This window comes from Garra rufa, chromosome 13 (genome assembly GCF_049309525.1).
Source record: "Garra rufa chromosome 13, GarRuf1.0, whole genome shotgun sequence".
NCBI classification, from domain to species: Eukaryota; Metazoa; Chordata; class Actinopteri; order Cypriniformes; family Cyprinidae; genus Garra; species Garra rufa.
In genome coordinates this window covers 37,038,953-37,055,234 of record NC_133373.1, presented here as the reverse complement: position 1 = coordinate 37,055,234, position 16,282 = coordinate 37,038,953, and the positions used below count along the sequence as shown (strand labels likewise).

General features: G+C 31.4%; 2 protein-coding genes across 2 annotated transcripts in view; both read right to left on the bottom strand.

Annotated features, from left to right (window-relative positions):
- The window catches only part of tram2 (translocation associated membrane protein 2), a 13,867-nt gene extending 6,152 nt beyond the window's left edge, over positions 1 to 7,715 (bottom strand). Inside the window, exons 1-5 of the mRNA XM_073816480.1 lie at positions 7,530 to 7,715; positions 4,610 to 4,673; positions 4,412 to 4,521; positions 4,192 to 4,308; positions 2,183 to 2,241 (exon numbers count right to left, since the gene is read on the bottom strand). Coding sequence (XP_073672581.1) covers positions 2,183 to 2,241; positions 4,192 to 4,308; positions 4,412 to 4,521; positions 4,610 to 4,673; positions 7,530 to 7,649 — 470 coding nt within the window. The 5' untranslated portion in view covers positions 7,650 to 7,715. The remainder of the gene's footprint in view (positions 1 to 2,182; positions 2,242 to 4,191; positions 4,309 to 4,411; positions 4,522 to 4,609; positions 4,674 to 7,529) is intronic.
- A 5,619-nt stretch (positions 7,716 to 13,334) lies between these two features.
- The window catches only part of xkr5a (XK related 5a), a 10,158-nt gene continuing 7,210 nt past the window's right edge, over positions 13,335 to 16,282 (bottom strand). The window contains exon 6 of the mRNA XM_073852794.1: positions 13,335 to 15,279. Coding sequence (XP_073708895.1) covers positions 14,323 to 15,279 — 957 coding nt within the window. The 3' untranslated portion in view covers positions 13,335 to 14,322. The remainder of the gene's footprint in view (positions 15,280 to 16,282) is intronic.

The window sequence follows — 16,282 nt, the reverse complement described above, 5'->3', positions numbered from 1 at the left end:
ATATATATATATATATATATATATATTATTATTATATATATATATATATTTTTTTTTTTTTTTTTTTTATTCTGCTTAAAAATATTTTTTAAACCTTAGGTGAATAGGGTAAAAAAAAAAAAAAAACTAATAGTTATCACCTTACTTTTTTTTTTTTTTTTTTGGAGTGCAAAAACATACAACATGGTAAACGCAGAAAAAACAACAACAAAAAACAATACCAACAACAAAAACAGCAATGACAATAAATGAAAATGAGCAAAAATGACAATCTGAATAATAGTAATGTTATAAGTAGTATTAGCATGTTTAGAAATAATAGAAATAACCATAAATTGAAATAATTGATGATAACGATGATATTTTGTGATGACAGTAATATCAATAATAACAGTAATAATTAATAATAATAATAATAAATAATAACAACAACAACAACAACAACAACAACAACAACAATACTAAAGATGGTGATGACAATATGTTGTGATGATGGTAACAGTAATATCAATAATATTAACAGTAAAAAAAATAATAATAGTAGTAGTAGTAGTAATAATAATAATAGAGACTGCGATGTAACAGTAATATTGTGTGATGATATTTTGTAATGACGGCAACAGTAATATCACTATTAATAATAATAATAATAATAATAATAATAATCACAATAGTAGTTATATAAATTTATATAAAGGGGAAATTTTATAATGAACCATACCCAACACATACCACACCTATCCTAGCTTCTGTTTCAGTGTGCATGTTTTTTGTTTTCCTCCTTCTGCTCTCCATTCAAGGCAACATTATAGACATCATATGCATGTAAGCTTAAGCTGAAGTGGTGCATTAAAATCAACATGCGGTGCATTAAAATCAACATGCGGTGCATTAAAACATGATTGGTATTTGTTGGGTGCAGTTTTAATTTATTTATATTTATACACTTTTGATTATGTATATTCAATGATATAATCTTCATTAAACCGTTACCATCCATACAAAACATGATCCCATCAATTTATCAATGCTCAATGTTTCTCTGATATAAATAGTGATAAAAATAATGAAAACAACAACACTAATAATAATAATAATCATAATAATAATGAAAACACTCATATTACTAATACCATATATACATTATGTATAAATATGTATAATATTTAGTGAATACATAATTAAGATAAGTGTGTCAGATTTGTAAGAGTTGAGTGAGGTCTGATGTTGAATGTTGTGGTTCTGATGTATAGTTGTAAGGAGGTGAAAAATATTGTAGGGAGATGTATTCTGTGAGCAAATTTTTCCAGTGTGTTATATGAATAGTGTTTCGGGATTTCCGGTTCAAGAAGATAGTTTTCTTGGCAATGGCTAGAGCTAGGAGGAGTATCCTTTTGTTTGTTATTTCCTGATTGAGTGTTGATAGATCGCCCAGTAGACAGAGTGAAGGGGATAATGGGATGCGACAGCCCAGGAGGTGGGATAGGGATTCAATCGCCTTACTTACTTAGTTGATTGATTGCATTGATAATTGCAAACATTTTTTGTATTACAAGTTTTCTAAAATGTTAGGTTTTAATATGCAAATGAGGCATTATTTAATGAAATGTGCGCTACTTTGCATAAATTTCTAGTACAAACATTTAAACACTGGATGAAGTCCGTTTCAAAATTAAAATCTTGTTTAATTTTTTTGACATATTAGAGCCAAATGTTTTTACAGAAGGAATTTTGGGCATCTCATTTTGTCACTCCATAATTCAGAAAATATGAAATCAGAAAAATGTTGTATAACATCAAGCAAATTATACTGTATATGAACAAATATCTCTGTAAAAACCTTCAGAATACAGACTGGAATAAAAACGTAAAGTCCGGTGTAAGTGCTACTGAAGTGGAGATTTATGGCTCAGTGTAGGAGAAAAAACTCATTTTGAGAAAACAGCCTTTAAAAATATGGATTGTAATTGAAATCTATTGACACAAATAGACAGAAAAAAAAAATGCCTGAACTAAGATTTTTTTTTTAATTGAAGTGAAATGTGACCAAAATTATCTTAAAATGCAAAAAATTGTTCAAAAACAGTTCTTTTATTAAACCTCAATTCTTCTACTGATTTTGGGATTAAATAAAATTCATGACAGGTTTTCATGGGATGCATGTGATTATGTGTGTATGTACCTCAGGTGAACATGAGGATAATTCTCCCAAAGGCTGCTGGGATGCAGAAGATATCCCTCCTGCCAATCACAGAAACAATTATAGGATTAGTTCACTTCGGAAACTAAAATTTACAGATAATTTACTCACTCCCTTGTCATCCAAGCTGTTCATGTCTTTCTTTCTTCAGCTGTAAAGAAATTGATAACATAAAACAAATTATGTTATTAAAACACAAATTGTGCTTTTGGAGAAAAATATTTCAGTATATAGTGGATTTCTATGGTGCCCACGAGTTTGAACTTCCAAAATGCAGTTTAAATGCAGTTACAAAGGGCTCTAAATGATCCCAGCTGAGGAAGGGTCTTACCTAGCGAAACGATCGGTTATTTTCTTTAAGGTTAAAAAGTATATAAATTGTAAAAATTTTTTAATGCTCATCTTGTCCAGTTCAAGACAGTTAGGGTATGTCAAAAAATTCCAATCTCATTTTCTCCTCCAACTTTAAACTCATCCTACATCGCTGCAGAAGTACCAATCCAGTGTTTACAAAGTGAACATGCAATGATGGCCCTTTCCAGAAAAAAAAAAAAAAAAAAAAAAAAAAAAAAAAAAAAAAAAAAAAGGTAAAACAGTGATGTAGGACAACTTTGAAGTTGGAGAAAATGAGATGGGAGTTTTCCGCCATGCCCTAACTGTCATGAACCAAAGTATGCATTCGCATCGCAGAGCTAGACAAGACGAGCATTTGTGGTTAAAAAGTGTATAAATTGTAAAAAAAGATATATTTAACCCTCTGGGCCTCCTCATTAAGGGGTCACACTTGGCTCCCTCGCGGTCAAAAGTGACCGAAGCCTTAAAAAGTAACTTTTTTTTTTCTTCAGGAAAATCAATTAAATACATTTTTGTTCAATAATATTTTGTAATTATTATTTAGAATTGAGCATTTTTTATGAATCTATGCAATATTTATACAGTTTTAATGAGCAATTTTTTCCCACTAGAATTATATTTTATATTATATTTTTTAATTTAATTATGTATTTATTATTTTTCAATAAATACAACATTTCACATTAAAATAGAGTAAAAGCATTTAAAATCCATTTTTTAAGTGAAAATTGCACCATCTAGTGGCATAAAAAATAAAAACTTGTGTAATGCCATGTAAACTCCTGTATCTCCCTATATACATATATACAGGGGCTTTGGGATTCCTATTGTTTTTTTGTTTTTTTTTACTGTTTCTTCATTTTAATAGGCTTTGCATTTAGAAATATATTCAGACATTCTAAAAGATTACTTTTGGCAAGGTTTAGATTTTTTTTGATTGGATAAATATCAGGTTTTGCATTTTTCTGGTTATTTCTGTGTGTCTGTGCGCGTGTGTGTCAGTTCTGTACTTTTGTTATTTTAGAGTGTCAGTCCTTGCTTGCTGAACACTTCTTTTCAGCACAGTGGCTGATTTGTAGCTTGTATTACCAAAAGATTATCTGAATTATCACATTTTTTCATATTTCCCATTCATTTCCTATGTCGGTCATTTTTGACCGCGAAGGAGCCAAGTGTGACTAATTTTTTTTTGACCCTTTAACATATCCGAATCATGTCACTGATTTTTTTTTTGCACTCACATAGCTAATGCAACAAAAGTCACCAAGTGTCATCTCATTCTGATGAAGCTACGATTTTTAAAAATTCAAAACATAAAATTTTAATTTTATATATATATATATATATATATATATATATATATATATATTTTTTTTTTTTTTTAAATAACCAATTGCATTTAAACTGCATTTTGGAAGGTCAAATTCGCAGACACCACAGAAGTCCACTATATGAAGAAAAATCCTAAAATGTTTTTCTCTTTACGACTGAAGACAGACAGACATGAACATCCAGGATGACAAGGACGTGAGTAAATTATCTGTACATTTTGTTCTGGAAGTGAACTATTCCTTTAAGCAACATGAACAGAGAATGTGATGTTTAATATGTTATGTCTGAGATGTGGCGGCTCTTACTGTGCTGAGGACATAGAGACTCCATACACTGGACACTAGATAAAACACACACAGCTGCCCAGATTCATTAAACTTTGTGTTTTTACTCTTTGACAAATGAAGACGCCGGTTTACTTTCTGAAATGGAGCACACAACAACATAACATTGTATGGACATTAAATAATGCATGCATTATCATAAAACTACATTGCCCAAAATGCATTGCATTGCAGAACTTACATCTAGCACATACTCCTGCACCACTGCGTGAAGAATGATGGTGATACAAAGATAGAAGAGGACAGTGGCACAGTCTTTCCATCCGTAATGATACAGAGTCACCTCTCCATCTAAAAACACACACACACACGTAAGTTCATGCCAGTGATGCATCAGACCAGAACAGATCTGAAAGATTGTCATGAATGAGTGTCAAACCTGCGCTCATGGTGCTGATGTTATACTGAGGCTGGATGAATAAAATGGCTGTTTTCGCTGTTGTCTGGAAGAGAGAAGAGATTGATTGATGTTGGCTGAAGAAAAAAATCTGCTTTCCTGCACATTGATGAGCAAAACACAGACATGACCTTTGACCCAAACACACACACACACACACACACACACAGATCACATGATCTATACTGTGATAAACTCTCATGTGCTTTCATACTTTTACAGCTGGATCAAAAGAAAGTGTTCTTTGTCTTAAACACATTTAAAACATTGTTAAATACCTCCTGAAAGTGTATTTTATTCATGTTTTATTTAACAGGAAGATGACAAACCAATTCAATAAAATTACAACAATTCATGTTAATTGTTAAGAATATTTTACTAAAATAAATGTTAACTGAAATAAAATAAAATATATAAAATAAAATAAATTACATTTAGATGTCAAGGGAACATTTGTCAGTTGGTTTGAATAATTAAAACTAAAAATAATAAAACATTTGAGTTAATAAAATGTTAAACTTAAAATAAAAAAACTGAATATAATACAAATTAATTGAAAATAAAAAGAATATACATAATATATTTATTTAAAAAACTAAGTTTTAATAAAAAAAAAATATCAGTATCTCAACACTACTAAAAATATGCAACTAACAGAGAATATAATAAATAATATCAAAATAAAAGTCTTGCATTATAAAAGAATTTTATAATTTATTGCAATCTGTTATACTTTGCAGCTTACTTGTCAAGGGAACATTTCTCAGTTTCATTTAGTTTGAATAATTAAATACATTATAATTAAACAAGATATGCAATATATGAAATACGTCTTTAAACAAAAACTAATAAAAATGGCAAAAAACATTTGAGTTAATAAAATTAAACTTGGAAAAAAAGAGAATATAAAGAAAAACTAATTTAAAATGAACAATGTACATATAATTATTTAAAAACTATTTTAGTGTTAATTAAAAAAAATTAATTTATTGCAATCTGTAATACTTTGCAATTTAGCAGTCATGGGAACATTTCATTCAGTTTCATTTGGTTTGAATAATGAAAATAAAAAATGAAATAAATATAGTCTTATGCAAATTACAAAAATACATTAAACAAATTAGATTTTATATAATTTTAAACTTAAAGAATATAAAGATATACCAATTAAAAAAAAACAATATACATACACACAATATATAGTTATTTAAAAACTATTATAGTTTATAAAATAATAATATCAGTATCTCAATAATACTAAATATATATATATATATATATATATATATATATATATAAATAAATTCATATAATAATAATGGTATACAAATAAGTCAGATGCGTTATAAAGAATTTAATAATGTATTGCAATCTGTTATACTTTGCAGTTTAGTTGTCAAAGAAACATTTCTCAGTTTCATTTGGCTTGAATAATAAAAAGAAAAAATAATAATATATGTGGACTTTAAAAAAAACGAATAAAATGGCAAAAACACATTTAATTCAATAAAATTTTAAACTTGAAATAAAAAATAGAATATAACAATATATAAACTAATTTAAAATAAACAATATACATATAATTCAAAAACGTTTTAATAAAAATAATATCAGTATCAACAATACATTAAAAAATGCAACTAACAGGGAAATATAATAATAACAAGAATATCAAAATAAAAGTCTGATGCAAAGGATGCAATCATGTATTGCAACATATGTTATACTTTGCAATTAGTACTTATTCTTTCATTTACTACAGCCTAATAAAATGCATTGCTTATTTTAAATTATGAAAATTGGATCTGGTAGGGGGAAAAGTATTGCTGTTTACTATATTGTCAGACATTTGACTAATCAAACTTTGACTAAATAATAGCCTTTTACAGCAAATTTAGTGGAAGTGGTGTGTAAATGAATACTAAACAAACACTAACCACAGGACTGACATGCACATTGTGCAGAAAACCACTAGTGGCCTTTCATATGATGCATTCAGCAGTTTGATCCATGAAAAATGGCAAAACAAATCAAATGAGTTTCCACTGATTTGCTTCTTAAAGCGTTTGAATGAAACACACAGATGTTGCGAGCAGCAGGTGTGTGAAACAGCAGATGTGAAGGGGAAAAACCCATCTGAACACAGACATGATGACAGATATTCTTGCATGGCAGAGGAGTGCATGAAATGAACCTTGAAGAGAGTTTCATTCAGAGTTTCTGAACGTTTGCCAGCTTTCTCTACAGGCTACCATGACACACCTGAGAACACTGCTGCTCTTCAAACTTAAAATGGGCATTTTCTGATTTAGTTAAAGATGTAGATGCATGATGCATATGAACAAAGTGTTTTAAAAATAAATGTAAACTAGCTTCCTCAGGAATGTCAATCAAACTGGTGAGAGTGCGTGAGATTTGACGTGGCACTTGAGCAGAAACGTGAACAACATCATCATTAAACTCACATGCACCATCATAACACCTGGTTTGTGTGCTCGATTTAGACATTATATGCTTCTCGAACTTTATGTATCTTCATCATCATCTTCATACTCAGATATCTGGGCCCAGGTGATGGTGACAATGTTTTGAATAAAGTCGTAAACTATGGATTTCTTTTTAATGCACTGAACTCAAGCAGAGTGGTGTTTAATGCATACTTTTGTTACATACTGAGTGTTTGAACTTACTTTTATAACCAGCCAAGCTAGTTTTCACACTCAAATAAAAGTGGAGTCTGTCAGATTCCGGTCTGTTTTTAAAGCTGCAACTGTCTGTTTTCTATCTGTACGTTTAATTTCGATGTAAAAGTCAGACGACAGAAAGACAGACAGACAGAAAAACAGCTGGCTGAGACACAGACAAGAAAAAAAAACCGAGAAGCCAAAACTCTTGAACTCACCTCAAACATCAGTCCAATCAAAATGAAAATCACCAAACTAAACACAATGTCCGCGTGATTCTGAATGAGAAACTCTTGGCTGAAGAAGGGATAACTCTTGTTTCTCCTGCGAAAAGCCATTTTACAAGCTCGCGATTTTCAGCTGTGCTTTTTTTTCCTCCAAATCTAAAACTTCCACGAATCACTCCAAACTTCAGCGAGCGCACTGCGCCTGCGCGCTTTAGCCACGAACCAAATTTAGCGCGCATGCGCATTAAGAAGTTAGGAATGACTACTTTTTAAATATTTTTTGTTTATTCAAAGAACGGTAACATACAAGATGTTACAAAACAGTTGCCATGGGGAGGAAAGTATAAAACTTCGAAACTAAAAACGTACGTTTATATAAAAAAATATATATATTGTAAAGTTCTTACAGCTTTCTTATTCACATAGACTCAACGTATATGCATATTTCAGTCAACAAAACCATAAAATGCTAGGAATGAGTACTGTGGACTAAGTAACATAATAATAATTATTATGATTTAATTATTAAACAGTAAATTTAGTCGTTTAACACCCTGTAAACTAAACTTCTTCTAAACATTTTCATGAAAGTATAAAAACTGCTTTAAATTATAGGCTACGATGCTACTAAATGAAATCGTTCAGTACGTAACAAACTATTTAAATTATTATTATTATTATTATTATATAATAATAATAATAAAATGATATGACATTAATAAACTGAATCGTGTGAAACCCACAAGAGCAGTAAAACTATTTTTTAATATAAATTATCAGCATAAACGACTGTGATTGGTCTATTCTCAGCAGCGCTGAGAACAGTAATACGTACCACGTGACCGCACAGCAAACTCAATGTGCCGCTACAGAAGCTGTTGGATGGACATCTAACAGCTGAATAATGACAATAAAGCGTTTAATAGCGATTTATTAAATTGTAGACCTAACGTAGGTGTGTTAATCCATGATTATTTCACTTCCAGTCTACAAAACATCGTGTCTGTTGTATTGTAGATAATGTGTAACATTAACAGATCTGGGTAGTAATCTGAATTACGCAAACAGATTCCAAAAATTAAGTATTTGTAATTAGATTAGATTACATTTTAAAATACTATTAATCAGTTACTTTTTTTATGGATTACATAATTACATATTATTTACACAATAGCAATAAATTATATATTGTCCCTATTCCTCTTTTGCATCTTTTATATTTTCCTTTTTAAAATATATACATTCAGAAAGTTTTCAAGTTTTATGGATGTTAACACAAAGATCAGTCATTATTAGTAAGGTGGCGACACAGCAATTGACCACTGGATTTACAAAAATAATTTCAATACATTCATTTTTATTTGAATTATCACTTCCTATGTATATATAACATTGTTAGAAAACTCCTGAATGTGTATTTTATTCATGTTTTATTTAATAGAAAGATGACAAATTAATAGAAAGACTAAATTGAATAAATTGACAAAAAATTAGCAATTAAAAAAATCAAAAAAATATATTGTTCTGGATATTTTTTTACAGTTTATACAAACTTTTATTTTCTTAAAGAAATAAAAAGACAGCAAACCAGGCTAACTGTTAAAAATATTTTACTAGAAATAAAATAAATGTTTACTGAAATAAAATCAAATATTTTAAAAATATATCATTTTTAATTTAGTTGTCAAAGGGAACATTTCTCAAAATAAAAAATATATATATGTAGGCAAAAACACACATTTGAGTTAATAAAATGTTAAACTTGAAATAAAAAAAGAGAATATAAAAATAAAAACTAATTTGAAATAAACATAATATACATAATTATTTAAAAGACTATTATAGTTTTAATAAAACAATAATATAAATATATCAATACTAAAAATGCAACTAACAGGGAAATATAATAATAATAATAATAATAATAATAATAATAATAAAAGTCAAATGCATTATAAAATAATTTAATAATTTATTGCAATCTGTTATAATTTGCAATTTAGCTGTCAAGGGAACATTTCTCAGTTTCATTTGCTTTGAATAATTAAATATTAAAATAATAATATAAAATATGTAGTCTTTAAAAAAACTAATAAAATGGCAAAACACACATTTTAATAAAATAAAAGTTTAAACTTAAGATATTGTTTTCATGTAGTTTGTAATCAATAACAGATTACAATTTGTAAGTAAATTTTGTAAGTCCCAGATCTGAACATTAATCACTTTGCATGATTGTTATTAGTTCAGTGACTTCTCTTTGCTGTTTAATCTGACACTTCATTCTATTAATCAGTTTCCACTGTGTAATACATATGTGATGTATTCAGCAATTTCCTGTCATTTTATTTATGACAGCTATTTTTTTCTGTGCACAGAACAGATAAAGATGAGCTTGATGACATTTCACGAGTGTAGACATAATAAAACAAGTTCATAATTCCTGTGAAATTAATTTAATGAGCAAATGGAATTCACCAGAAGAGCAAACAGTCCACATCCCGGAAAACCAAACAAACTTTCATCGCCATTGTCTGCTAACCTCTATAATCGTATGGTTGAATTTGCACTGAAATTATTGCAAATATTAACCTGGTAGGGGACACAACCCCACACTATTTAAGCACAGACATCCTTCAGAAAAAATGCATGCAAATAACAATTATTAGATAGACACTTTCAAAATGCCTTCGTGAAAAACAATGGAAAACACACACACACACACACACACACACACACACACACACACACACACACACACACACACACACACACACACACACACACACACACACAAAGTGAGCACTTCAAACAGTGAAAAACCACTCCAGTGGATATTCACTAAAATACCCCTGAAACATAGTATGACCCTTGAGCTCCTGGCCAAGGAAAATGCATCAAATATACAATATCTTTATCTTTCATATGTTTTTTTTTTTTTTTTTTTTTTTAGTTTGAGATGTCATTTGTACAGAATTTTAAAGATGAGCTCAAACCAAAAACACTTGTGTTACAGTAGCACCATGCTTTAGCATTAAAAATAATGAATATACATAAACTTAAATTTAAGGGGAGACACTGCAGGCAAAAAAGCTGTTTATTCATGCAACTGTCAAGTTTGAGTTTTTGGGCTTTTTGGTGTTTCATAAAGTGTTTTTTCAGACTAGTGGAAAGAAAACATCTAAAAGACACTGTTAAGTCTTTCTTTTATAGCACTTAATCTATTTGTGTCAATAGATTTCAATTACAATCCATATTTTTAAAGGCCGATTTCTCAAAATGAGGTTTTTCTCCTGCACTGAGCCATAAATCTCCACTTCAGTAGCACTTAAACACACTGAACATTACATTTGCATTCCTGTCTATATCCTGAAGGTTTTTACAGAGGGATTTGTTCATATATAATATGCTTGATTTTATACATTTTATTCCACCAAAATGGTACAAAAATACATGTTTTTTGTCTATTCTAAGTTTTTTATGAATTATGGAGTGACAAAATGAGATTTGAAACAAAAAACATTTTGACTCTAATATGTCAAAACAAATTAAACCAGAATTTTGAAACTGGCTTGATCCAGTGTTTAGATTTTTGTACTAGAAATGTATGCACATTAGTGCATATTTATTGCATATTTAAACCTAACATTTTAGAAAACTTGTAATACAAAAAATTTTGCAATTATCAATGTAATCAATCAACTGGCTAAGTAAGGTGACAACTACACTGAAAAAAAAATCATTGAATTTACTCTTTTTTTTAAGGTAAGTTGTTGCAATCAATTTATTTTAGCTACATTTAAATAAACAAATTTAGTTGACTAACCTTCAACTTTTTTTACTTAAATGCAGCTAAAATAATTTAATTGCAACCACTTACCTTAAAAAAATTTGTAAATTCAATGAATTTTTTTTCAGTGTATTAGTTCTTTTTTTTACCCTATTCACCTGCAGTGTCTCGCCTTAAAATAAATAAATAAATAAATGGATAAATATATGAACAAATTTAAAATAAATAAATAACATTTCGAAATTAGGGTGCACTTGTAACACTTTAAATGCTCAAAATGACGAAAAATTAATATTACTGTAGGGTTAAGATTAGTTTTTGAAAGCTGAAAAGTACAAAAATATGAAAAATTATAAACCAAATGTAGCTATCCTTTGAAAGGCAAAACCAAAGATTTGTGGATAAGACAAAGCAATATCCAAGATACAAATGACTGAAAGACTAGCAGAAAAGATATTCTCATGCAAACCCTTATTAATTATCTGCAAATCTAGTTCGATTGTGTTTTGATTGTATTTTTGTCTGTATCAGGCACTATATGCCAAAGACTGATAATCCAGACCGCAGCCCTTCATAAGAGTGGATTTACATCACAGTCTGAGAGGATGAACACCTGCAGCTCACAGGAAGATTGTGCTTTCGGCTCAAACCAACAGCATGTGGATTTTTATTGGTTATGTCCAGAATGGCTTACTTCCATACATGCAGTAGACTATACAGTATAAAGTATGCTTATTTAGCTCCTCTTTAACTGGCAGCCAGTTTGTCAAATAACTAGATTAAAACTTTAACCATTGTTAATTTTTTAGATGATAACTAGATGCCACCTGGTTCATTTTAACATGCGATGTGATGAGGTCATGTGATCATCATCATGTAACTTATTTATCATTGCTCACTTCATACTATTTCAGTATATACTGCAGTATTCCATTCTGAACATAAACAGAGACAGTGAGACAACTAAAACAAAACAAAAAATGTAAACATTCAGAATAAGTTTTTGTTCCTTCATACAGTAGATTTAAATATTTAACTCAATTCTAATGTCTTAAATATCATATCCAGGTTGATGTTTCAGCTGCTTGTGTTTTATAAATGAATGCCCTGTTCACACTGACGGTCAAAAAGCGGTTGTATGCAGACTGTAAAACTATTACGTTTTAAGCATACACATATTTGCTACAAAAGATTTCTATTTCAAATGAATGATGTTCTTTTGAACTTTCTATTCATCAGACAATCTTGAAAAAGAAAGTGAAGCAGCAAAACTGTTTTTCCACATTGATAATAATGTTTCTTGAGCAGCAAATCAGCATATTAGAATGATCTCTGAAGGATCATGTGACACTGAAGACTGCAGTAATGATGCTGAAAATTCAGCTTTGCATCACAGAAATAAATTACATTTTAAAATATATTCACATAGAAAGTAGTTATTTTAAATTGTAATAGTATTTCACAATTTTACAGTTTTTATTATACTTTTGATTGAATAAATTCAGTCTTGGTGAGCAGAAGAGACTTCTTTCAGAAAAAAAAAATCTACCAACCCCACACTTTTGAATAGTAGTGTGCACTTGAGGTTAAAAGTTTACATCCCTCTTTTAGAATCTGCAAAATGTTAATTATTTTAGCAAAATAAGAGGGATCATATGAAATGCATGTAATTTTTTATTTAGTACTGACCTGAATAAGATATTTCACATAAAAGTTTATAAAAAAAAAATGCACCTGTTCAAAAGTTTACATCCCTTTGATTCTTAATACTGTGTTGTTACCTGAATGATCCACAGCTGTTTTTTTATTTATTTTTTGTTTAGTGATAGTTGTTCATGAGTCCCTTGTTTGTCCTGAACAGTTAAACTGCCTGCTGTTTTTCAGAAAAATCCTTCAGGTCCGACAAATGTTTTGGTTTTCCAGCATTTTTGTGTATTTGAACTCTTTCCAACAATGACTATGATTTTGAGATCCATTTTTTCACACCTGAGGGCAACTGAGGGACTCATATGCAACTATTACAGAAGGTTCAAACGCTCACTGATGCTTTAGAAGGAAAAACTATGCATTAAGAGCCAGGAGTGAAAACATTTGAACAGAATGGAGATGTGTACAATTTTCATATTTTGCCTAAATATCTTTATTTTTTTTATTTAGTACTGCCCTTCCAAGGCTACAGAAGATACTTACATGTTTCCCAGAAGATAAAATAAGCAAAATGTCCACATCTTCATTCTGTTCAAAAGTTTTCACCCCCAGCTCCTAATGCATAATTGTTTTTCCTGGAGCATCAGTGAGCATTTCAACCTTCTGTAATAGTTGCATATGAGTCCCTCAGTTGTCCTCAGTGTGAAAAGATAGACTTTAAAATCATACACATTGTTGGAAAGGGTTAAAATACACAAAAATGCTGGAAAACCAAAGAATTTGTGAGACCTGAAGGGTTTTTCTAAAGAACAGCAAGCAGTTTAACTGTTCAGGACAAACAAGGGATTCATTCAAGGGAACAACTGTCACTAAAAAAACACAGCTGTGGATCATTCAGGTAACAACACAGTATTAAGAATCAAGGGGCATTTTTATAAATTATTATCTTATCCAGGTCAGTATTAAATAAACAAAATCCCTCTTATTTTCCTTAAAATTAACATTTTGCAGATTCTGAAAGGGGAATGTAAACTTTTGACCTCAACTGTATTATATACATTATATTCACATTCTGGAAGGGAAGCAGTATTGAAATTGCATCACATCACAAGATGAATGAGTATTTTTGCATTAATGAAACTCGTTGTAATTTTTCCACAAATTATCTTTTTAAATTACATCCCTGAATGTGGGCAAAGACAAATTACACACAACGACATTAACTTCTTCTCGACTCGGATCATCTTTACTCTCATTGGTAGTTGCCACTGAAGCTTATTTGCATAAAATTAAAGACACGCCCACATCGCAACAGTGTTGCCTGGAAAAGCTGCAAATCATATGCGGTTAAAACCCACCGTCCTCTTCCGGACCCCTGCGGGAGAGAACCACGTTCCTGCGGGGGCCTCTGAGGTGCGTCCCAGAACCCTCCGGAAGCCCTTGCCCGTTCAGTCCGGGCGCGGAGGTGTAGCAGGGTCCCGCTCGGCCCAGAAGCCCCCGGACGAGATCCCTGTGCAGCCCTCCATCTGTGGAAATGGGGCTCAACTCATCCAGTGTTTCCAACCCGGTTCCAGAACCGAAACTGAAGGGCGTCTCGCGATCCAGACGTGGGTTGCTGGAGCTGCTGGGAGATTGTGGGTCGGCACTGAAGTATAAAGTGGAGCTAGATTCGGTGGGGCAATAATTAGGCTCAGGACTGTCTCCAAAAACAGACTTTCCCTCCGGTGAGCTTCGTTTGCACTCCGACGCAGGCGACTCCAACGGGCTCTCCATTTCGAGACTGTCATCCGCGTCATCTTCCTCTCTGGCTTCGCTCACGCTCTCAAACTCCTCCCTGCAGTCAGACAGCGGCGCCATCGTATCGTCCCGGCTTTCTGAAGTGGACACGCACCCATCCTCTATGATCTCTCCCTTCCGATCTACTACTAGTATCCCAGACACACCGCCCGCTCCATATGCTCCATTGATTTTAACCGGGTCACCGGTTTTCAGGGCAAGGCGGATGAGGAGCCAGTGATGGTGCCGACACTCGCCGTCCGGCTTCACGCCGCAGCTTCCAGGATGTTCCAGCAAAGAGCCAGGAATCCCAGAAAGGGAAAAGGAAGGATGAGAAGATGGGAAAAGGATTGGAAGAGGGGCCGGAGGAAGACTTTTGTCCCCCAGAGAGAAGGACGAATCGCCCTGCTGGAGACACTCTCGGCCCATGTGCGCACGCTGACGCAAACCCAGAGAGATTTCAGTGGATTTGGGGTGCAGGAAACGATAGTACAACATTAGGGACGTCAAACCTGGGAGAGACAGAGAAAAATGTATTCAGTCAAGATCAAATGCAAATGTTACTAGAGGAGGGCAGTTATGCATCTATAGCAAACAAATTCACATGTGACCCAGGACCACAAAACCAGTCATAAGGGTCATAACTAAGGTTAACTGAAAGCTGAATTATTAATCTTTCCATATGGTTTGTTAGGATAGGACAATATTTGTTCGAAACACAACTATTTGAAAATCTGGAATCTATGGGTCTAAATTAATTTTAAATATTGAGAAAATCGCCTTTAAAGATGTCCAAATGAAATTTTTAGCAATGCACATTACTAATCAAAAATTAAGTTTTGATATATTTAAGGTAGGAAATTTACAAAATATCTTCATAGAACATTATCTTTAAACATGATCTTTACTTAACATCCTAATGATTTTGGCATGAAGAAAAATCGATAATTTCGACCCATACAATATATTGTTGGCTACTGCTACAAATATACACATACTAAATACGCTACTTAAGAATGGTTTTGTGGTTCAGGGTCACATATTTGAACTGCACATGTTTTTTTATATTATATATATATATATATATATATATATATATATATATATATATATATATATATATATATATATATATATATATATCAGTAAATTCATTCGTTTTGTTATTGATTCGGTTATTTGTATATATACAGTACAGTACAGACCAAAAGTTTGGACACACCTTTGAACCAAAGTTTTCTTTATTTTCATGACTATGAAAATTGTAGATTCACACTGAAGGCATCAACACTATGAATTAACAGATGTGGAATTATATACATAACAAAAAAGTGTGAAACAAATGAAAATATGTCATATTCTAGGTTCTTCAAAGTAGCCACCTTTTGCTTTAATTACTGCTTTGCACAATTTTTGGCATTCTCTTGATGAGCTTCAAGAGGTTGTCACCTGAAATGGTTTTCACTTCACAGGTGTGCCCTGTCAGGTTTAATAAGTGGGATTTCTTGCCTTATAAATGGGGTCGGGACCA